The sequence below is a fragment of the Sceloporus undulatus genome, chromosome 4 (genome assembly GCF_019175285.1).
Source record: "Sceloporus undulatus isolate JIND9_A2432 ecotype Alabama chromosome 4, SceUnd_v1.1, whole genome shotgun sequence".
Lineage (NCBI taxonomy): Eukaryota > Metazoa > Chordata > Lepidosauria > Squamata > Phrynosomatidae > Sceloporus > Sceloporus undulatus.
This window is the reverse complement of record NC_056525.1, coordinates 220637562-220660618: the sequence shown is the minus strand read 5'-3', so window position 1 is coordinate 220660618 and position 23057 is coordinate 220637562. Positions and strand designations below refer to the sequence as shown.

The 23057-nt window shown below is 38.8% G+C and overlaps 2 protein-coding genes across 7 annotated transcripts in view; one reads left to right on the top strand and one right to left on the bottom strand.

The window, feature by feature from the left end:
* The window catches only part of STK3 (serine/threonine kinase 3), an 881840-nt gene that overhangs the window by 453494 nt on the left and 405289 nt on the right, over window positions 1-23057 (top strand). The gene's annotated exons all lie outside the window — the stretch shown is intronic.
* Window positions 1-23057, bottom strand: part of MATN2 (matrilin 2) — a 62141-nt gene that overhangs the window by 14295 nt on the left and 24789 nt on the right. For 3 of the 5 annotated variants that reach the window (XM_042464930.1, XM_042464929.1, XM_042464931.1), the window contains 11 exons: window positions 11837-11959; window positions 10949-11071; window positions 10432-10554; window positions 7018-7140; window positions 4631-4753; window positions 4223-4348; window positions 1506-1628; window positions 1289-1411; window positions 1074-1196; window positions 862-984; window positions 649-771 (listed from right to left, as the gene is read on the bottom strand). In XM_042464930.1, the coding sequence (XP_042320864.1) occupies window positions 649-771; window positions 862-984; window positions 1074-1196; window positions 1289-1411; window positions 1506-1628; window positions 4223-4348; window positions 4631-4753; window positions 7018-7140; window positions 10432-10554; window positions 10949-11071; window positions 11837-11959 (1356 nt within the window). The remainder of the gene's footprint in view (window positions 1-648; window positions 772-861; window positions 985-1073; window positions 1197-1288; window positions 1412-1505; window positions 1629-4222; window positions 4349-4630; window positions 4754-7017; window positions 7141-10431; window positions 10555-10948; window positions 11072-11836; window positions 11960-23057) is intronic. The other 2 variants (XM_042464933.1, XM_042464932.1) reach the window with 2 other exon arrangements.

The following is a 23057-nucleotide window of genomic DNA, read 5'->3' as shown; positions in this document are numbered from 1 at the left end:
GTAAAAGAAATGAAAGAAGAGATGACATCAGAACTTGGAAAAGTTACTTTAAAAATCCTAGAATCCCCGAGCCAGAGTAATTACTGGCAAAAAGAAAGAAAACTTTCCGGGGTTATGAACAGGGCCAAAAATAATTGGCAAAACTCATGCTATGTCTCTAGGTAGCTCCCACCCTCTAGCTCAGGGGTGAGAATTGTGTTATCCTACAAATGTGGCTGGACTCTAAGCAGCCCAAGCACAAAGAGCTAATAGGGATGAATGCTGGGAGTTGTAGTTCAACAAGATGGGGAGGTCTACATGATTCCCACTCCTGCTCTAAACTCTCTTGGAGAGTGATGGAGAGTAAAGGCTAGTGAAACATTTGCAATGATCTCAACATCATGTTGTTTGTGCTTTGCTTGTAAAACAGTTTATGGACTGCTACACTTGTAGCACAGAAATAGATGCTCCCAAGTTTCTTCTCTAGTGTATGCTGAAGAAAAGGTGTCTGTATGTGTGCTTGAGCTTCAAGACTGAGCAGGCTTGTTTTTTCACTAAACTATGGTCTATCATGACATTTAAGCTGGGTGTGCATCTCTACAAATGCAACATTAGTAAAGTAAACATGCTGTTAAATCAACAGGGAAGGAGGGGAGATTAAAATCTCACTTCTACATGTTCTCCTGTCTTCCTGTAATATAAATCCCTCATGGCATTTACAGGTGTATGAATCTTCAGTATTAATACAGACATGTTCACATCCATGATTTGTGGACTTGCAGACATCTTGATCTGAGTATAACAAAAGAGATATTCAATTAAAATGTTTCTACAGATACAACAGGTCACAAAATATTTTCTAATGCAGATCAAGTTGCTTACTTCTGCATGTCTTCCCATCATCCCTTAATATAAATCCCTCGTGACATTTGCAGGTGAATGAGTCTTCAGTATTAACACAGACATGTTCACATCCATGACTGGTGGACTTGCAGACATCTTGATCTGAATATAACAAAGAATTATCCATTTAAAATGTTTATACAGATGCAACAGGTCACAAAATATTTTCTAGAGCAAATCAAGCTGCTTACTTCTGCAGGTCTTTCCATCATCCCTTAATATAAATCCCTCGTGACATTTGCAGGTGTATGAGTCTTCAGTATTAACACAGACATGTTCACATCCATGATTTGTGGACTTGCATATATCTTGATCTGAGTGTAACAGAGAGTTTTCTCATGAAAACGTTTTTACAGTTGCAACAGGTTTTTAAGAGCTATTTTCTGATGAAGATCAAGCTGCTTACTTCTGCAGGTTTTCCCGTCACCCCTTAATATAAAACCCTCGTGACATGTGCAGATGTATGAATCTTCAGTATTAACACAGACGTGTTCACATCCATGATTTGAGGACTTGCAGACATCTTGATCTGAATATAACAAAGAGTTTTCTCATTAAAGCTTTTTTTTTTTTAAACAGGGAACAGGTCACAACTATTTTTGAATGAAGATCAAGCTACTTACTTCTGCAGGTCTTTCCATCATCTTTCAATATGAATCCCTCATGGCACTTGCAGACATAGGAGTCATCATTGTTGACACACAGATGCTGACAGCCATGAGCTACTGAGTTGCAGAGGTCTTTACCTACAGACGATGTTGATAATTGATAAAGTTTGTTGGATGATAATAATACAGATTAAAAAAAGAGAGACTAATATGGCAAACATTAAATAAAACTCAAATCGCATCCTGACTTTATGCAGTTGTCAAAATGAAATTGCATGATAAATAACAGCACTATTCAGTGTGTAATTTCTGCAGGTTATCTTCCTCATATTGAAGATGTATGAACTATTTCATTGCCAACATGTGTTCAAATGAACTGCAAAGATTCTTTCTGGCAAGCAACACCTTAGATTAGGAATGGTCAATCAAGGGGCAGCAGCCAGAAGCATCCATTCCACAAATTGGATTCATTGCATTTTCTAGCACTTCCCCAGCCTTCTCTTTAACATTAGGGGGGCTGAGAATCTGCACACTGTTTCAGAAGCAGTGTAAAGCAACATGCATGTGCTAATCAATAGATGGATAACATTTTTGGTGTTGGGGATGGCATTCCCAAGAGGGAATCAAGGGCCACATATTGTCAGAAGTTGTGGGCAGTCTTTCTTTCACTAACCTTTTATTTCAATCCCTCTTCCCTTTATTCTCTTTTTCGTGCCTGTTCACACAAACTCAGCCCTACTAGAAGTAGAAACAGTGATCTTGAGCTTTCCAGGTTTGTTAGCAGGGGTGGAAAGTCAAGTTAAAGGCTCCTGTCTCAGCAATCCCAGTGAAGACCACTATTAATTTTGGCTGCTTGAGATTCAGCACTATATCACACCAGACTCATAAAGCACTACAGTCCTGTTAATTGGGGAAAATTATTATCGTACTGTACAACTCTTCAAACACGTGATGCTGCTGCTTCTGTCCCGGCTTCTGTCTCCTACATGCCAGCTGCCATAGCCCTGCCTCCTTCCTAGCATACCTTTCAGTCTGTGTTTGTTTGTTTATTTGTTTATTTATTTATTTATGTTTAACCCAATTGCTTGATCATTAGGTGAAAGAAAAAAAAGAAAAGACAAACAGCCTGCTTGGGAATAGTGAGGGAGAGGAGGGGAGCATAACTATGCTTACTTGGACCATGTGACTGGCTTATTACACTCACTTAACAGTGAAACTGCTTACACTTGCTAATGAAACTTATTACACTTGCTTAACAGTGAAAAAGCAGCACAGTTTGGGACCCATTGACAGGTTTTTCTCATCAATGAAAAGGAACACTCCAGCAGCAGATGGACTACAGGCCAGCTACTGGACAGGCACAATATCATCTGGTAAGGTACAGCCACAGAAGCTGCTATCCTGCTCTAATTCCATTTTCAACCCTAGTGTGATAAAGTCCTCAATCTGGGTAAGGTGCAATGAAACCCTCCTCTCCATAGAGAACTTTGTGAAGATCTTTCTCCACCATCTGGCTGCAAGCCATTCTATCTGGGCAGCATGGGAAGTGAGCTTGGTCTTCCTGTGGTCTACACAGAAAGTAGACAATGGCCAAATTTGTGGCCTGCAGACTACAGGTTGTCAACATGTCTACTATTACTAAAAAAAAACATTTGCAAGCATGGAGGAGGCAAAGCTTGCTTTTAAAGAAAAAACAACAACAAAAGATGCCAGCCACAGATGCTGGCGAAATGTCGGGAAGAAACTCTTCTAGAACATGGCCACATAGCCCAAAAAAACCACAAAAGATTAACAACAATCTTTCTTTCTACTTCTCTCATTTGCTGTGGATCTAATTGAAAGTTACCATAATCCAAGTGAGAGAAAAGTACAAAGAAACTTCAGTTCACACGCACTGCAGTTTCTTGTATAGAACACAAAAAAGAGTATTTTGCATTTTCCTCATGGGAAGAAACATGAGCTCTAGAAGCATACAGCAAGAAGTCAAAAGCATGAGTTCACTTTGGCAACAACTAAGGATCAGGGTCATGTCCAGACCATGACTTCCTATACTTCTGCATGAAGACTACAGTGTACAAGTGGAAGCATCCATACAAAAATAGACACGGTTTCTTTCCCCAATAAAACACTTACTGTATATACTCATGTATAAGTCTAGAAATTTTAGAAAAAAATTGACCCCAAAAACCTGAGTCAACTTATCCATGGGCCATTGAAAGTTCTGTATTTTAACTCTTATAAAAAGTGAACCATCCCTTGGTGAAAAGCCAAACTGTAATCCATCCTGAAACCACTGAACTCCCTCTGCTCTCTCATCCATTCAGCCTTTAGTTGGATCACAAACAGTTATGCCTGCTGCAATTTTGTTTAAATTCTTTGGTATCATTTTCCTTTGCTTCATCCTATAGATCTTTTGTCATATGCCCCTCAATTTTACCCTCGATTTATATATGGGTGATATAAAAATCCATAATTGTAGCCCCAAGTCTGTCCTTGGTTTATACATGAGACTGATTTATCGTTGAGTATATATGGTATGTGTTCACCCAAGGTTGAACAATCTGAATAGCCCTCACTGGTCCTCCATTTACATATCCCATTAACTGAGTAGACAAAGATGAGATAAACAGCACCTCATACCTGAGCTATGGGGAACAATGTACTGAAATGGTCTCCCAGCCTCTGATACCAGAACCTTCAGAATTAATAGCTATTTCTTCATCTTTACTTACTTCTGCAGGTTTTCCCATCCTCATTCAGCATGAATCCTTCATGACATTTGCAGACATAGGAAATGCCATCATCACTGACACAAAGGTGTTCACATCCATGCTCTACTGATTTACAGATATCTCTACCTAGAAAAAAAATCAATACATTTTTTCAACACATATTACATGAATACAGAATTTAAATGGACAGCGAGCTTCTATTCTGCTTTTCAACAGCCTCTTCTATTCATGGTAATATTTCAGAATAGTGCTTAAAAATACTAGTCAAATCTACATGCATTGCTTTCCCATGAAACATTTTTTAAACTTGGTAGGGAATGTGTTTACTCATAATATTAGTTAGTGTTCCTGTTATTTATCTATTCTACACAGTGCACCAATCAACAAGAATCGGAGCATTCAGCTTACGTTTACATGTTTTCCCATCTCTATGCAGCATGTATCCTTCAAAGCACTGGCAAGTATAGGAGCTTTCACTATTCACACATAAATGTTCACAACCATGGTCAATCAGCAAACAGTAGTCCACTCCTGGGGAAGGAAGGGTGTGAACATTAATCTCTGTACATGAGCCATCTATAAGCATTTGACAAAGGGACAGACCCTATGCTTGGGTTTTTAAAAATCTTTAAAAGGGAAGAGGCAATTAAGGAAGGAGTAAACATAATAAAAATAGATTATGATTTTACATATCTATATGTATATTCCTGTGCCAAAATTTATTTGCTTTCGAAAATAAGGAATTAAGGAAGAAGCTCCCAGTGCCACAGTGAGGACTAGATTATAGGCTGTAATAAATGTGTAGCTTTTTTTTTGTGCTGAACTTCCCCTTTTTATTTGCAAATAAACATGTATTGCCCACAGTCTGAATCAAGGGCAGTGTGTATGGATAGGGGAGATTCACTATAACTCTGTATAAAATACAAGGATTTTTATTTGGTTTACTATTTCTTGCCAGCTTCAGTTTGAGATACTGCTTGAGAATTAGATGCTGTGTTTGCACACATGGCCACGAAACTATTTATCAAAACCATTTGGTTTTCCATATTGCTGTTGATTTAAGTAATTATTACTCTGGTTTGCACATAATGCTAAACCAGGTTCTAGCACTACATTCACAAGTTTCTGTAAGTCCAAGCTTTGTATGCACCCCTGCCCCCAATGCACGTGGGGAGGAATAAATCATGATTCTGTTTCACTTGTTTCCATTTCTGGATAGTGATAATGACTGAAAGAAGAATTGTAGTTTAAAACCAGGGCTTCAAATGAGTCCTTTGTGGATTAAAATTCCCAGAATCCCCACCCATAGTACAACCACTGGGGAATTCTGTAAATTGTATTTCAAAAAACTAACTCTTCCAATTGCTGTAAAGAAAACCCAATCAAGTCTAAACAAATGAAATTTAGTCACTAATCTTTTTTGTAAGACAGGAGTAAAGGAATGTGAAACTGAATCATGGTTTATTCTTCCTCTTGATTTTGTGGGAGGTGAGGAACAGTCTTATTTGAGCCCTTTCACACACAAAATAATAGAACCATGATTTCACTTTAATTGCCATTGTAAAATTCACATAGCTACAAATCCCAGGTTCCTTAGTCATTCTCTTTAAAGTGGAATCTTAATGCTATATCTGTTTAGTGTGAAAGGGTCCAGCTCAGACATATAGAGACTTATATATGTAGCGCTAAACTGTGGCATAGCACTGCATGCAAACTGGCCTTTCATGACATTTAAGTAATATGACCCAGAAGGTTCTTTTTAGCAGCTTTTCAGGAAACCTGAGGCAAAATAGAGCCTGTTTCTAAATAATGAGACATATTGGCACATAAAAAGAATATCCAGGAGGAATAATCATAAAATCAGGACTTAATACACAGAACTAGCAGTAAATGTACAAATTTAGAGTTCTTGATGGAAATCCCAAGTGCTGCCTGGAGGAAAATAAAACACCAGAATGAATAAACATTTTCTCTATTGCCCAGGAAAGAGCTCTTTCTATTAGTAGGTTGATTTAACTATTTCAGACAGCAAGTGTGTGTTTTTAAAAACTAGTATGGATTCAAACAGACAAGCTGGCTTGGATTAGGACAGTTAGTACTAAAAAGTTATACCCCTTCACCTTAATTTTGTTCTACATTTTCTTTGGCCTACGCCATCAAATTTTCTGTTTTACCTGCTCCACCACTGGATCTTGAGAAATGATTAATACAGAAGGATTTTTTTCTTTAGTGATATACTTGACCTTGGGCAAGTGACATGCTCTCAGCCTCGGGTGAAGGCAATGGCAAACTTCCTCAGAATAAATCCTGCCAAGAAAACCCCATGATGGTTTGCCTTAGGGTCACCCTAACTCAAAGACAACTTAAAGGCACACAACAACAACATACCTGTGCTAGCCTTGTATCGATCGGTAGCATGATAATTAATTCCAGACAATGGCCAGGTAAACTGCGTGTATCCACACTGCAGATATAAAGCAGTTTGACACCACTTTAATTGCCACGACTAGGATTTATAGGTTGGTGTGGTACCAAACCTCTCTGATTTGGGAAACCGACAGCATTTATATCCCATTGTGTCAGGGGCTGGTACCATATTTGTGTGCATTGACTACAACTACTTTCTTTCTTTACTGGAAATGTGCTGCAGCCTGACTGACATTAACTTGCAGACTGGCTCTTGTCCATGGACCATGACTGTGAGTAGCACTGCCTTAGAGGATACCAAACAATTTAAGCACTATCTTGTTTTTAATCTGCTTAATTATACATGGAACTTCAATCAAAGGACTTACGTGAACAAGTCTTGAGGTCTTCATTAATGATGAATCCTTCAGAACACTGACATACATAGGACTCCCTGGTATTCAAGCACAGTTGTTCACATCCATGATTTGATTCAGCACAGTGGTCTATTCCTGAATCATTACATGTTAGCAATGGAACAGAAAACAATGGAAATTATTCAAGCATTAATATTCAAATTAGACAGAGTGTAATCATACAGTAGCTCTATCCAGTTTTTCAAATCCAGTAGGAACAATACCTAGGAACCTATCTCATGGGGTTAAAAGAGCTGCTTGCCTTCCCCGAATTCAGCATTAATTCAGGAAGCAGCACTAATTCAGGAATTCCTATCACACCTAAATCACCACTGAATCACCACTGGGGTCCATCTCAGATGTAAACAGGGTCTTCTAAGCCACTTCTCTGGCCATTTGTAGAAGTCAGAAGCTTCCCTGGCTCCATCCGGGATGGACCCGGGTGACAAATCGGTGGCGATTTAGGTGTGATAGGAACCGGCTGCCTCCCGAATTAACACTGAATTCAGGAAAGGTAAGCCGCTCTTTTAAGCCCATGAGATAGGGTCCCTACTGTTGTTGTCAATGCTCACTTTAAGATTATTGTCAAGATTGTAATTTTTACCTTTTACTGCCACCTAATTCCACTTTTAATAATCTTTTCTCATCACACCCTACCTTTCTAAATCTCTGCTAATTGATGATGACAAGTTGTGCATTTGATGATGTGGACTCTTTTCTACAAAAGTTTATGCTATATTAAATGTGTTAATATTTAAGAAACAACAATTGTGTGTGTGTGTTACTAAAAAATCTTAATGCAATTAACCACCTGGTTAGTAAGAACAATGGTACTCTTGAGGTTAAATCATTTTGAGCATGTGATGTTCCACTACACTACTATATAGATATTCTTAGCTGAAGTTCCGTTTGGTGAAATCACTACGAAGTGATATTCATGATGAAATCTTAACTTTATTAAACTCATGTTTTACTGCAGTATGGCTAGAATTTCAGCATATAAACTCACTCATTTATACATTGTCATAATTATGTTTTCATGGTTTCCTTCAGAAAAGACAGAACACCAGATATGCATGCAACAGGGATTTGCACTCTGGTCTATGTCTCAGAGGAAAGAACAAATGATACGTGCTTTCACGAATGTACATTTTTCTGTATGTTGGCTCAGGCAGTACAGAGCTTAGCTTTTAGAACTTTTCTTTTTTGAAAAGACAACTAGATCCAAAAAGTGGGGGTGGGGTGGGAAGGAAAGAGAGAAAAAGTCCTCCTTCAAACCAGCTGCCCTAGTACATTTTTGCCAGTTAATACTTTTCCGGTTTGAAATTGCTAGAAGACTGGACTATTAAAATGTACAAAAATAAGACTAACCCTGAATATAGGAACATGTAAGTGAAAGATATAAATTTCCATTTCACACACCCTGGCTGTGATTTTTATGATTGTGATAGAGCTTGTTACTTGTGTACCCTTGGGACTAATCCATATGGGACATCAGGAGATTTGTGACTGGATGTCTTTCATGGTTTTAGCAGAATTGCCATCTTGAAGCTGCTATCTGTCACATGTAAAATAAAATAAAATAGGAATATCACAGAGATATGTTTGGACTGGGGGGCTTGTGTGTGCATGTGTGTGTGTGCATGCGCACACACTCCCCCCCCCCCAGAACAAAGGAGGTAGATTCATAAGAGGAAAATGGTATGAGGGGAAAGAATTAAAAATATTTTCCTAAATGGTACACCACCAAGACAAGCACCAACCACCTGCAACTGTATTTACCATTAAAAGAAGGGGGCGATGGGATGACTTGGTTTTATTTCTCAAGCATGTCAGTGATCATGTCAGATAATGTGCCCCACTGTCAAAACCTTTCACATTTTAGAACCCAGAATTTACCTCCTGTATCTGCTGAAGCAGCAGCAGACTTGTTTCAGACTAGAGGAATTACACGATTTGGTTAATGGAGGAGGGAGATAATTTAGGAATTGGGAAAATATGTGCCAGATGACTTAAGAATAACAAGTGTATAGTGTTTCATGGCATGCAAAGCACAACCAGCCAGTTTAACAAAACAATATTGCTTGCTAGATGCAGCAGTTATGTCTGCAGGTAACAAAGTCTATAGACTTGACATGTCTGTTAGGAAAAAATGAATTCACAGTATCTTTATAATGAAAATAAATTAGTTTACATCTGAAATATAAGAAAGAGAGAAACAGATGGGAGGGAGAGTGAGAAATGGGAGAGATCTGTCCCATCTGTATTTTATAATGATTTTAAAAACTCTAAACTATTTAAGATAAACTCTTATCAAATACTATACTTTAATGTTGTTGATTTCTGTAATAATGCATGAAAATTAGCATCCTACACAGACACAAATATTTCTGGCTGATGTTTTGGTGCATTGCAATAAATTCCAGTTGACTCATTCTATGTTTTGGCAGTTTGGCCAAATAAAAAATTGACCTTCAAATAAAAAATGGACTTTCAAATAAAAAACGGACCTTCATAAATTGTCACTTTTCTACTTAAATGGATGTTCAAGACAAAAATTAAACTAGTAGTACAATAATAAAACATTTCAATAGACTAACAATCAATAGATCAAAAAGCCAATTGAAACCATAGCAGCAGTATTGCTACTAGGGAATGTTAAAAGTGTGGAAAAATAGGACCAAATTTTGAAGGTTCCTCAGCTATGGAACTCTCTCAGGCAAATCTGATTGGGAAGGGAATTCAGCAGTTCATCTTCCACAAACGAAAAGTAGTAATTGATGCAGAGCTTGGAAAATTGCTGTGAGAAAGTAATTTGTTCCATTTCTTGTTATCACTCTGATTATCCAACTTTTTCTTTTTACCATCAGTAGCAAGACCAGAGTAACATGTTATGTTATCATTTGATGTTAAATATTATTTGTTACTTTTAATCATGGAGAAAATAATTTTGTCTCTAGGGATTTTTTAAAACAAAAGTAATGCACCCCTTCAACAAAAATTTATTTCATCCTGTAATGTCATGGGCTGTTATTACATCAGAGATGTAGGAAAGGAACAGAATGGTCAAAAAACAACACACAAAAAAAGTTAAGAATATTCTCATTGTTTTTTATATCTCTTCTCTCAAAGATAAGGCCCTCAAATATGTCCAGCAACAAGCTGTTTCTCTTTCTGGAACTACTCAGCAATTTTCTTATCTGTCAGGTAAACAAACACATTTAAACCATTTGCTAGCAGTACCACAGTTAAACTACTCTTGCTATAATAGTAAAAGCATCTTTTTTTTAAAAAAGCAACTCCTAGGATATTTCTAGCAGAAGTTTGTTTATTTCAGAAATCAGTCCACCATACAAATTAACTCTTCCAGAATTCCAATGTACTTACTTCTGCATGTTTTACGGTCACGGTTCAGGGTATATCCATTTCGACATCGACACACATATGAGCTTTCAGTATTAACACATTCATGTTCACAGCCATGTTTTTCCAAGGAACAGACGTTTATTCCTACGACAAGTGAAAACAAGTAATCATATCAGCTAGCAATGTTGAAAAGCAAAGAATGTTTTAAAGCATTCAGTAAGTCTTGTTTATCATAAGCTAATGCAATTTTTAAAGGTTTCACAGTGCTATTGAAATATGGTTGCCCTTAGGTTTCAGAAGAACTCAAAAGAAAAGAGTTCCACAAATGTGAGGCAAATGTACTATCTGTATATCAAGGGGTGGTAGATTGATTTTAGGGATTATAATGGGACATAGGGAGGAAGCAGTTTCTCAGGTACATTCAGATCTTTTGCTTTATGAGATAAGATACCAACAGTTGTGGGACTGGGGGAGGCTATGACAGTAATGTTTAAAAGTAAAAGCTGATGAACTTACTATACACTTTAGGACAACATACTTTTGCAAGTTCTCTTATCTGGATTAAGAGTAAATCCTTGCTGGCATCGGCAGAAATAAGATTCATCTGTATTGACACACTCCTGCTGACAACCATGGTTTTGCAAAGCACAGTGGTCTGGTCCTGTAGATTAGGGAAGCATGTTTAACAGAACAGCAGAAGATACAAAAAATGAACACACTATCATAAAAATGAATTCCTCTTTCTCAGCTAGCAACTGCCTAAAAGAAGTTTTGGTTAAAAGCATAATAGTATCTTTTCACTAAAACTACACAAAGTTTTATGGATTCCTATATAGGAACAGAATATATTATATGTACACTAGAAATGTATAACATTCCTGTGAAAAACATGAATTTTACACTACTTGTATCAGATGGGTACACAAGAAAGCATTAAATATGCTTAAAATATTTTTTACGATTGTCTCATTTATCTTAGTGTTTCCCCCCAGCCAAAGAATATGTTCCCAAGAACCCCCTAGCATCTATTTCATTGGAAATGCTACGCACTGAGTCTGACATGAACAATGGCCTGTTACAGACTGCCAAAATAAAGCTGCTTCGGGTCTCTTTGGAGGTATGCTATTTAAATGATGCATGCATCCTAAGAGTCCGGAAGCTGCACCAAAGCTGCACTCCAGTGCTTAGGAATGGAGTGTGGCTTTGGCGCGACCTCCGGACTCTTAGGACCCATGCATCATTTAAATAGCATACCTCCAAAGAGACCCGAAGCAGCTTTATTTTGGCAGTCTGTAACAGGCCATAGTTTTGTGTGGAAAGAAGTGCTCTGCCACGTAGCGATGACCCTTTCCCTTGCATGTGACAGTTAATATGTGTTTGTCCTCATTGCTTATTAACTCTGAGACCACAAATATGAATAACTTACGTTGACACGTTTTTTTATCTGGATTGAGAATGAATCCTTGTCGGCACTGACAGTAGTAGGAATCTTCAGTATTAACACACTCATGTTGACAGCCCTGGTTATTCAAAGCACAGTAGTTCACAACTGAAAAAACAATAAAAAATTTAACAGATACTTGCCCAGGTATAGATATTTACAACTGAATATACATTAAGGCAACAACTAGTCTCAGGTACTGCTGAAAGTGGCAAACATTTTTGTTTTGAATTTAGCCACTAAAAAGGAGTTCCATTTGGACTGCTGTGCTTTATTCAAAGAGCATAACACTCATTTAAACAGACCGTCCTTCCAACATTGTAGTCCTATTTGTGCAGCTGACACAGACTTCATTCTTATGTACTATCGGATGGTGATTTCCCACACCTTGGATGCACCATTGTAGTATGCAATTGGGAAAGAAAGAAATGTCCCAGAGAAAAGAATTCCACCCTTCCCTGAGTGCTCATTTACACAGAAGTTAATTGTGTGAATCAAACAATACCTACTTATTCTGTGCAAGTTCCTATCAGAGGTGGATTAGCAAGACACTAGTGAGAAATGAAGAACTTTTGAACTGCAGGGGTTGGAAAAATTGATGTAAGGCTGCCAATTCCTCCAGTAATTGATATCTTCATTAATGCTTAGATCACACAGAGCACATGAATGTAGTAATTGTGCTGTACTGTGTCAAGGATACAATAAGCCTATTCTTGGTCACAGTAACATAACTTTAAGCATAAGTACAATCAATGAACAACTTGAATATTGCAGCACAACCAAAATACATTAGACTCAGATTGCTGGGTTTAACTATTAAAATTTTGCTTGTGATTGTGCAGAACAACATGCAGCGTAGAAGGAATCAAAACTCATACTGAATGTACAATAGCAACAACAATATTTACAAGTCTAGCTGCTTTGAGAAGGATTCAATTATTGGAATAAGTCTACTATCACATCATACAACAGGAGCGAGAAATAATCACACATGTTCCTCACTAAAACTGAGTGCCCCAATGTCTTCAATTTTTCTTTCAAAATTGAAATGCCTCCACCCTTTCTGAGCCTAGGAAAGGCCTTTTTCTGAAGAATTTAATGAACTGGAAGTAACTTCTGGGTTTGAAAACCAGGCCTCCCTTGGTTTTCCCTTACAACATCAATTGAATTAGGCATACTTTCTTCCAGTAAAAACAGGTATTGTTGTTACGTATGACTTTTCTGACTTATGGTGACCCTAAGGTAAACCTTTCATAGGGATTTCTTAGCAAGATTTAGTCAGAGATTTACCTTTGCCTTTTTCTGAGACTGAGAGAGTATGATTTGCCCAAGGGCACCCTCTGGGTTTCCATGGCTGAGTGGGGATTTGTACGCTGATTTCCAGAGTTGTAATTGAGTACTCAAATCACTTCAATAGTTCTCAGCCCAGGTGTCCTCTGCCCCAAAAAGATAGGAAGACTGTCCCATCCTCCAGTCCCCAAATGAGTGAGAGGACATTCCTTTTTTTTTTTTTTTTTTTTTGTGGACATTGCCTGCAGGTAGCCACCAAGAAGCCCTCTTCCCATATTCCGTACAGACATGCCTGTATCAGTAACAGGACTGCAAGGTCTTCCCTGGACAAGCTTATATGGGACCATACAGCTTTATAAGTCAATCAGTTTTAAATTGTGCTGGGAAATGGACCAGTAACAAGAGATTGTGTACTCTCTGTAACCAGCTCAGTTAACCATCTGGCTGCAGCCCTTTGGACCAACTGAAGTTTCTGAATATTCTTCCAGGGTAGCCCCTTGTACAGTACGTTTCAAAAACCCAAACAGGATGTAACTAAGACACATATTACTATGGGCATCAGACAACTCTAGGAACAGGTGCAGTTGCTATTCTAGTTTTAACTTTCCAAAGGTACTCCTGGGCTAGGGTTCCCAGAGTGAAAACTGGAAAGGGCTCCTGTAACTTTAATGGTTGTGTAGAAGAAAGCTAGTGTAGTGTAGTGGTTTGAGCACTGGACTACAACTCTGGAGGCCATGGTTCAATTCCCTCTTTGGCCATGGAAACCCACTGGGTGACCCTGAATGATTCACACACTCCCTGCCCCAGAAAACCTTGTGATAGGTTTGCCTTAGGGTCACCATAAGTCTGAAATGACTTGAAGGCACACGACAAGAAGAGTGACACTCAGCAAATGTTTCTTTTTATTTGGTTGTGTGATAAGCAATACCTGTTGAAATTCCCTGTTCTGCACCATGATTAAAAGTATAATAGTAATCTCCAGTTTATAATTTGGCAACCCTAGTCTTGGCTACTGTTAAAAGTTTACTTACTGAGTCTATAGGTTCAAGAATGCATCCAAACCCAAACTATGAATCCACTTCAGGCAAGTGTAACTCTATCCAGAACAAGCTGAATCCCTGTCTCTAGTGCATTTTACAACTGGCAAGGAACATCTCTGTTTTGTCTGAATTAAGCTTTACTTGTTCGCTCTTATCCATTACTTAGAGAATGATTTAGAAAGGAAACAGCTTCTTGGATTTACATGGAAAAAAAGAAATAAAGTTATCAAACATTTGCTTCATATAAACAAAAAACACTTATTACAACAGTGAAAGGAAACACCTACTTAAGTAATTTCTTCCTTGCTTTCATTTTGGCAAATTCATCAATTAAGTTATTAAAAGAGATTTGTCTAGCAAGTCTAATTTCTTTAGGGAGTGTGTTAAATCCTCCTGGCAGATTTTAGGTAACCCTTTAGCAGTTTCACATTACTTAAAGCTATGCTAAGACCAGGGGGACACTACCAAGCATTTTTACTTTAGTTTTTAAATTATATCCCAGTTTTTCTCTTCCAAGGAATGTAAAGCAGTGTTGAGGCTCAGTTGCCTTCTTTTCCACTCAGTGCTGTTTGTTTCAGCTTACAGCTGTCAGCCAAGGAATCACTGTAGCATTGCAGCTAACCTGCAGGATTTCTTATAAGATGTCTTTCACTTGATGGGTCAAGGTGCTGGTTGTCCCAGTCCCTCCTGGGAAACGGAGAGGGATCTTGCATCCCTCAGTTTCCCTCCCTGCCAGGTTGGCACCTTTGACAACAAGCCAGAGGTGGAGGAAAAGCAAGCATGACTAAATGAGTGGAAAGAGGAAACACAGACAGCAGCTGCATTTTCTCCTTGTGTCCCAAGTCAAGAGCACTTAAAGGGATGAGCAACAAACTCCAGTGGGAAGCTGGCAACTCTGCATTAGCTGTACTGGAAAAGCTAGCTTTGTCCCTCTGTACTGCCAAACTAATGATGTAAACCTTAATGGTTCATTCTGATTTGTTTACTTATTATATTTTACCCAATCTTCTTCCAAGGAGCTCAAAGGGACATGCATGCTATTTTGTCCTTAGTCTGTAAGATAAGTAAAGCTGAGGCAAAGCAGTAAGACCCCAAGATCAGTCGCCTTGCAAGTAGTTACAAAATCAAACAATCACATATTCTATCAATCATATATTCTATCAATTGTATTTTTTTAAAAAAACACACAATTACAGGCAGCGCTCCAAGGGGGGAGGATGGTGGATCTGTCAAAACATCACCCCTCTGCCATTTGTCCCTCCCCTCAGAAAGAATTGATTCTGATCTGGCGTCCCCACTGTTAGGAATCATGTCAGAACTGATTCTTCTCACCTCAAAATAACTGCTACCAACCCCCCCCCCCCGGCCTTTTTGCGTTTGCTCCGCTTTATTTCCCCTGGAATTGATCCAATGAGGATCAGAATCGATTTCCAGTGGGAACTAGGGGCATATACCCTGAATCAGGAATTGGAGCTTATCGTAGTGGGAATGACCCCAGTGTTAGGCTTCCTTTACAAAGCAAAATACCAAACAAAAATAATGTGTGACTACAAAAAGGCAAATGTATCTTGTAAAGTTGTTTTGTTTTTTGCTGGATCACAGTTCTTGTCATCCTCTGTGTTAACCCATAGTTTGGAAGATTTTGGCTTCAATGTGATTGTTAGTCTCAACTAGAGTAAAGCTACTGAACCCATGAAATTTACCTATGTACTGATCCCCATTCAACAGTTGATTCAGAGGCTGTACAGACTGGTCATTAAGGCCAGCCTGGGGGTGGAGTCGGAGCGTGGTGTCCATATAACACATGCTCCGACTCTGCCTCCAGGCAGGTATGATGCTGCGTGCCACACCACATGGTGCGTGACATCACAGCACTCCTCTGAGGCTGCATCTAGATGACGGAGTGCCAAAGGAGTGCTGAAAAGCCATAGTGCTGGTGGCTACGGTGCCCTTTCCATAGTGAGAAAGGAGCAGCTTTTTCTAGCTCCTTTTTGCACTGCAGAAAGGCAAGATTGGGGCATGGCGTGCGGTTGCCATGGCCCTGATCTGGTTCTAAAACGGGAGGCTGCAGGCCACCCCTTAGGGGCAGTCCATACAGCGCCTCAGTGGGCCTATTCTGTTTGGGATTAAGCTTTAAAATTAAGGTCTCTATGTAAGTGTGTAAAGCAGAGGATTTAAAAGTAATCTCCTTTATGCATGTGTCCTTAGCAAATTTCTACTTCTTATCCAAATTTCTACTAATCAAAAGAGACACTTCATACCATTTGTGAAATTCATTCTATGAATTGCATAACCAAGTATCCAAAGAGAGCTCCTGTTAATAAGATCTCCTGCAGAAAATTCTATATTCTTCCATGAATTCTTGATACTTGAAAGAGATTTGTATTTATCTCTATAGAGCTGTGCCAGTTTTTATAGAATTAGGCCTATTCTGTTTTGTTAGTTCAAACTAGAATAGCTTCACTGAATCAGTAAAACTTTCCCAAGTGTTGATATACTGAATGTCCATTGTTTTAATAGATTTGGTCATACTGGGGACTAAAAACTGTGTTTTTTAAATTAAACATAGGGTATATATCAAATCCTGAAATGATTTCTTAGGAGTTTATTTGGACCAGTTAGAAAACCAATATTTCAAATTTTACCCATGAAAATAGCATGCTCTGTTTCATATAAACCCTATGGAATTAGGCTTTCTTTTCACTGCCAACTAAGCCATTATGATCAAGATCCTGTTATATTTCTTTTTACACTCTTAAATTACATTGCTTTTAATTTTCATCAGTTTCAGTTTGTTTGGATTAATGCATTCCCCCATAATCCCAGAACTATAACTCTGCCATGACCTAGGCTGCCTTGGGAGAACTGTCCAAAGCACATTTCACCAGACAAGCAGATGATGCTATTCTGTCTCATTATGGGAGTTTCTGCTTACACTGAATTAAGTAATGATTTGAATCCAGGCAATTTTACGCTTTCCATCATGTAGGATGTGTAACCTCTTTCCTGGCAAAAGTCTTCCTCTTTCCAGGCTGAAGACTGTCATATGGAACATTTATTGAAAATTAAAGCAATTATTAGCTTTCCCTTAAAAGACCCAGCACAAATTTCCAGATGACATATGAGACAAAAAGGTATTAACACCAATCTGCTCTAACCATAGCATTAAAGTACTAATCAGTAGGAAGACATACATCACAACATTATTCTGAAACTGCAAAAGCAGTTACTGACTTGCCCTTCATCTAACATTTATATATATATATATATATATATATATATATATATATATATAGAGAGAGAGAGAGAGAGAGAGAGAGAGTTTTACCTTGTTACATAGTACAGTACAAAATTAATCAATGGTAAGCTCGTTGGAATCTTTGTCTCCCAAGCTCCAATACCCAAGTCAACTAGTAATAGTAAAGCAGAGATATAAGTAGAAATAAGAATCTATATCATTCTAAAAATACTTTGGCAACAGTTGAACAATCAATATTTAGCCCCTTCATAAGATACTGCCTCTTCTATTCCTCTATGCTTGGTGCACCTATTCTTACATTCCCATGACAATGGGTACACATTATAGTCAAAATCTGGTGCAGTTGTTGTGTAGATTCTTTCCCCCAGATGCTTTTAAATCAATTTATTTGTTAAATTAGCTAACAGTCATGCGGCAACTATAATATGCAGATTGGCACTTGCACAGTAACTCTGTCATGCTCAAAATATTTCTAAGGATAAAAGCCAAACAATAAAATTACGTAGGCTGCAAGATACACACAAAACATGTACACGCACCCATGCGTATGTGTAATGTTGTAAAATTATGTCATTGCTGTCCAGTATCATGCAAACAGCATTAAATGAGAAACCATTCATCTAGATATATTTTAATTTTGTTAGTGATCTTTTGAATCAATTACCAGGCACCCCAGGGGTTTCAGTTCTGTTTTCATATTGATTACTGTTTCTCTGATGGGTAAAATGGATATGTTGAGGCATACTTACTAGTCTATGTCTTTGAAATCTGTAATATTTGGCACATTTTTAATGTTTAATCTGGCACATTTACCCAGCACTAAAGAAAAGCAATGCGTCCTAAGATTCCAAAAGCCGCACCAAAGGCACACTCCAGTCCTAAGGACTGCAGTGCAGCTTTGGTGCGGTTTTTGGACTCTTATCTTCAATGCATCATTGAAATACCATACCTCCAAAGTGACTCGAAGCAGCTTTATTATGGCCTGTCTGTAACAGGCCAAGGTTTGCTTTTGGGATTTTTAAAAAAATATTTTCAAGCTGTAGATGGTTGAACTCAGGGATAAAAAATTCTGAGGATACTCAGGACTGACAGTAGTATCATTTGAAATAATCTTTAGATTGTTTAAAGTATTTCTTCTATGCAACAATTGATTCCACATTTACAAACGTTTTAGCAAAAATTGGCATTGTGAAGTCGAAGGCTTTCATGGCCAGTATCCATAGTTTTTTGTGGGGTTTTTCAGGCTACGTGGCCATGTTCTAGAAGAGTTTCTTCCTGACATTTCGCCAGCATCTGTGGCTGGCATCTTCAGAGAATGCTTGCCTGGAAAAGTTATACACACACACACACACACACACTGTGTGAGCCTGGGAATGCAGGAGTGATTTGCATGTGCGTTGTTCTGTTGCTGATAGCAGGCCTCAGGCTGAGAGGCTAATGCAAATGAGGATTAATGTCTGCTAACTGGTGATCATTATCTGCTGGGAAAGTCCCTGACTCTGAGTGGTTTCCCATTTGCATTTGCTGAGTCCTTATTTTGCTATTCCTCAGGACTGGTAGCCAAACCAGAAGTGTTTCTTCTTTCCAGTTGCAATTATCCAGATGTTTGTGGATTTCAATGGCTTCCCTGGTCATCCTGACATGGTAGTGGTTGGCATGGTCCAGAACTTCAGTGTTTTCAAACAGTATTTTATGCCCAGGATAGTTTGTGGCATGTTCTGCTACTGCTGATTTTTCTGGCTGGCCCAGTCTGCAGTGTCTCTCGTGTTCCTTGATTCTTGTTTGCACCTGCGTTTGGTGGTCCCTATGTAGACTTGTCTGCAGCTGCATGGTATGTGGTAAACTCCTGCGGCTGTGAGAGGGTCTCTCTGGTCCTTGGCTGAGCGAAGCATTTGCTGGATTTTCTTCGTCAGTTTATAAATCATTTGAAGGTTGTGCTTCCTCACCACTTTGCCTATTCTGTCTGTGACTCCTTTGATGTATGGTAAAAATACATTCACTTTTGGTGGCTGCTTGTCTTCATTTCTCTGGGTTTCCCTGGGCCTGGCAGCCCTTCTGATGTGGACCAGGCTCTACAGGCTTATCTCATGGGCATGTAAAGCAGAAATACAACAGGATAATCATGCCTCCAGAAGGGGATTATCACATGATGTTGTTGTTGCTCTGTTCGTCTTCCATTCTCCCTAGTTTAAAAAATGCTCCTTCACATAAAAATAAATCCCTTTGCTGTCTCTTTTGCACTGTGATTTCCAGCATGAGAGTTAAATAGCACTTGAGGAATGCTCTTGGAGAGGTCATGGCTGCACTTTGGAGAAGTCAGGACTGGTCAGTGGGTATGCTGTGGATGGGAAAATGCCAGTGGGGGTGGGAATTTCAATTTGGACTACCAATGGAAGCTCTCTTCTCCAACCCTGCTTCCACCAGGGAAGTACAATGCAAAGTTCAGATGCCTTCTTTTCCAATCCCAATCCAGGTGTTTTCTTCTCCAATATTTCTCAGTCAAGGAATAGGGCAAATGTTAGGAATAGCAATAGCATCTTCATTTATATACTGCTTCATAACACACTGAATAGTCTCTAAGTGGTTTACAGCTGTAAACTAATTGCCTCCAACAAGCTGGGTATTCATTTTAATGATCGTGGAAGGATACAAGGATGAGTTGACCCTGAGCCCCTGTCTGAGATTAACTCACACCCTTGTGGTTTGTGAGTGAGTGGCTGCAATACTAGCATTTAACCACTGCACCACCATGGAATGAGGACGAACAGACAAGCAGGGGAGGTTGCAGTGATTTCCTAAACTTTTAGACCTTTTTTCCTTTATGGAAAAACGACCGCTCTCCCCTACCTCCAACTGGGCCTTGTCAGAGAAGCCAAAACTTTGGTCACTGCCCCCTTCCTTTCCCAGCCCTGTTTGTTAACTGCAATATAATAAAGGCCAGTGGGCAAAGCCAAAGGAAGGTAAAATTTAGCAGGATGGGGTGGGGGAAATGTTAAATAGCTCTATTTTCTACTTATTTCTGAACGCAAAAATTCAGAATCACATTACCTAAGGGCTCCTGAGCCCACAAGCCCCACTTTTCATTCTTGCCTCCATGTTTTATACAGCATCCCTATGTACGATATTGAGGAGAGCAGTCCCGATTGCCTTGCTGTTGTTGTTGTTTGCCTTTAAGTCATTTTTGACTTATGACACCCCTAAAGATTATGATATCATGGGATTTTCTTGGCAAGATTTGTTCAGATGTTTGCCATTGTCTTTCCCTGAGAGAGTGTGACTTGCCCAAAGTCGACAAGTGGGTTTCATGGCCGAGCATGAAATTGAACCAGAGTCATAGTCCAACACTCAAACCACTATGTCATGCTGGCTCTGCTATTTCAATGCTAGAAAAGACCCATGTGATAAGGCTCCAGCTCAAATGGGTAACAATTTCAAAACAAACAGCTTATGTAAAAATGTCTTGGGAAATTCTCTTACAAATAGTTCAGCAGGTGCTTGTAAGCAGATGCACTTGTCTGAGCTCTTCATACTGTCTCAGTATTAAGGATGAATACAGTCACTAGGAGCTTGTTTGTCCACCAAAAGAGTAGGTAATTATAAACCAATGTTATAATCAGTCTTTTAAAATGTATGAAAAATGTCACCTTCATGCTCTTATCAGTTTTCTAGCTACCAGAAAGTCTCATGGTGCTTATGCAAGAGATTTGGACAATAAAAAATATAATTATGTTTATGGGAGTTCTACAGTTTTAAGGAAATAACAATCTCTCTACCTCTGCACAAATTTAGGATTAAATCCAATATTGCACTATTCTCCCCCCCCCCCCAATCCCTTCCTACATCAGCAGTCCACCACAATATCTACACTAGAAGGTTTTCTAGTCTTTCATAGCAGATTTAGATGTAATCTGAAGTATGCCCTGGTAGACAGGGTTACTTACAAAATGGCTTCCAGCAGCAGATTGACATGACTGGATTCAATGAATTGTGAACAAACAGTATATTAAAAAGAGGGTCATTGGGAGGGATGTCATTAGGACCTAAAATATCAGGTTTTCTAACAAATGTGCACATCTTTTAAAAGCCTAAGAAAGAATGCTGTTGGTAGATATAAAATGCACATATATACAATTGCATAAAAACTTGTTTGTGCATTCAGCAACTGGAAGGTTGCATGTAAAATACTCATTACAATTCAGAATGACCCATTCCTCATGCAAAGTGGTAACATAAAACAGCTGTTGCTGTAACAGCAGTATGTTTTATGGGTTTTAGCCTTTGAATGTGAAGATAGCAGAAGAGAATGTACAGCTGTGGAAAACTGTTTTGGTTACAATTGGAGAAGTCTTGGGGTGTGACTGTGTTTATGAGTCTAGTTCCCCCCCCCAACCTTGAACACATGATGGAATCAGTATGTTTTTATATACTTTTTCAGTGTGCTTTTTGAAACTGGAAAAAGGCAAAGATCTAGGCTGTAGCAGCACTTCTTAATGAAATAAGATGTTCTTCTAAAAGCCTGTTAAAGAAAACAACATAATGGAAACAGCCCAACAAATCATAGCATTAGAAACAATATATTAACTACCACTGTTCATAATACAGTCAGCCCTTGGTATCCACAGGGGATCCATTCTGGATCCCCCTGTGTATACTAAAATCCGTGGATGCTCAAGCCCATGTTGTCCTCAATGGTGGTGTGCACACACGACCACACCACCATTGAGGACAACAGAGAGTAATGGCAGCACAGCCACATGCATACACTGCCATTGGGGACAATGTGGGCTTGCCATTCCACAGATACTGAGGGCTGACTGTGTAAGTCAGTGATAAAGCATATGTTTTGCATGTAAATGATTCCAGGTCCAGTCTTAGAGCCTTCAGGCAAAGCTACCTAAAGCCCTGGAAAGCAAGCCCAAGATAATGTCAACACCCCTAGGCTAGATGAACCAATAGCTTTACTCTGAATAAAGAAGGTTCCATGAGAGCTCCTTTTATTAATTACATGAAGAAGATGTACCATTAAAAGGTGATTATTTGGGGAATGCAGCTCTAGGTTTTCCTGACTCTATCAGGGTTCTGCTACTTATAGAAACTGCTACTGCTCATGACCTCCTTTCCAATCTTATCCCCATATGCTTACATCATATGAATGTTTACATCACATTTAAGATTTTTGTGGTCACTTTTTTTTCATCAAATCTTGTATTTCCACAAGGAATGTGTGAGCTGATAGCTTATGGATCTCAACCATAGCAGTTTTGATAATCTCTCATGCTGAAAAATGAACACTGAAAACTAGAAACGTTGGTTTCACTGTAGCTAATAAAGTTCATGTTACTTTCTTCATGAGAATGGAAGTGAACTTTAAGAAACCAGCATGACACCATGGTAATATGAAAATCGGTTATAATTAGGAGTCAAAATACACTATCGTATGCAGCTAAAGCTTTCTCTGATTTTTTTTTAATTCTAAGGTAAGTATGTGTGGTCCCAGTTAAGATCAAGACTAGCCCATGCACGGTGGAGATTTAAACCATCCTCTCATCTGGTTTTTATCTAAACAGCCCTTTCCCTCATGCATAGGAGCTGAAACAAGTAACTAACTATTTTGACA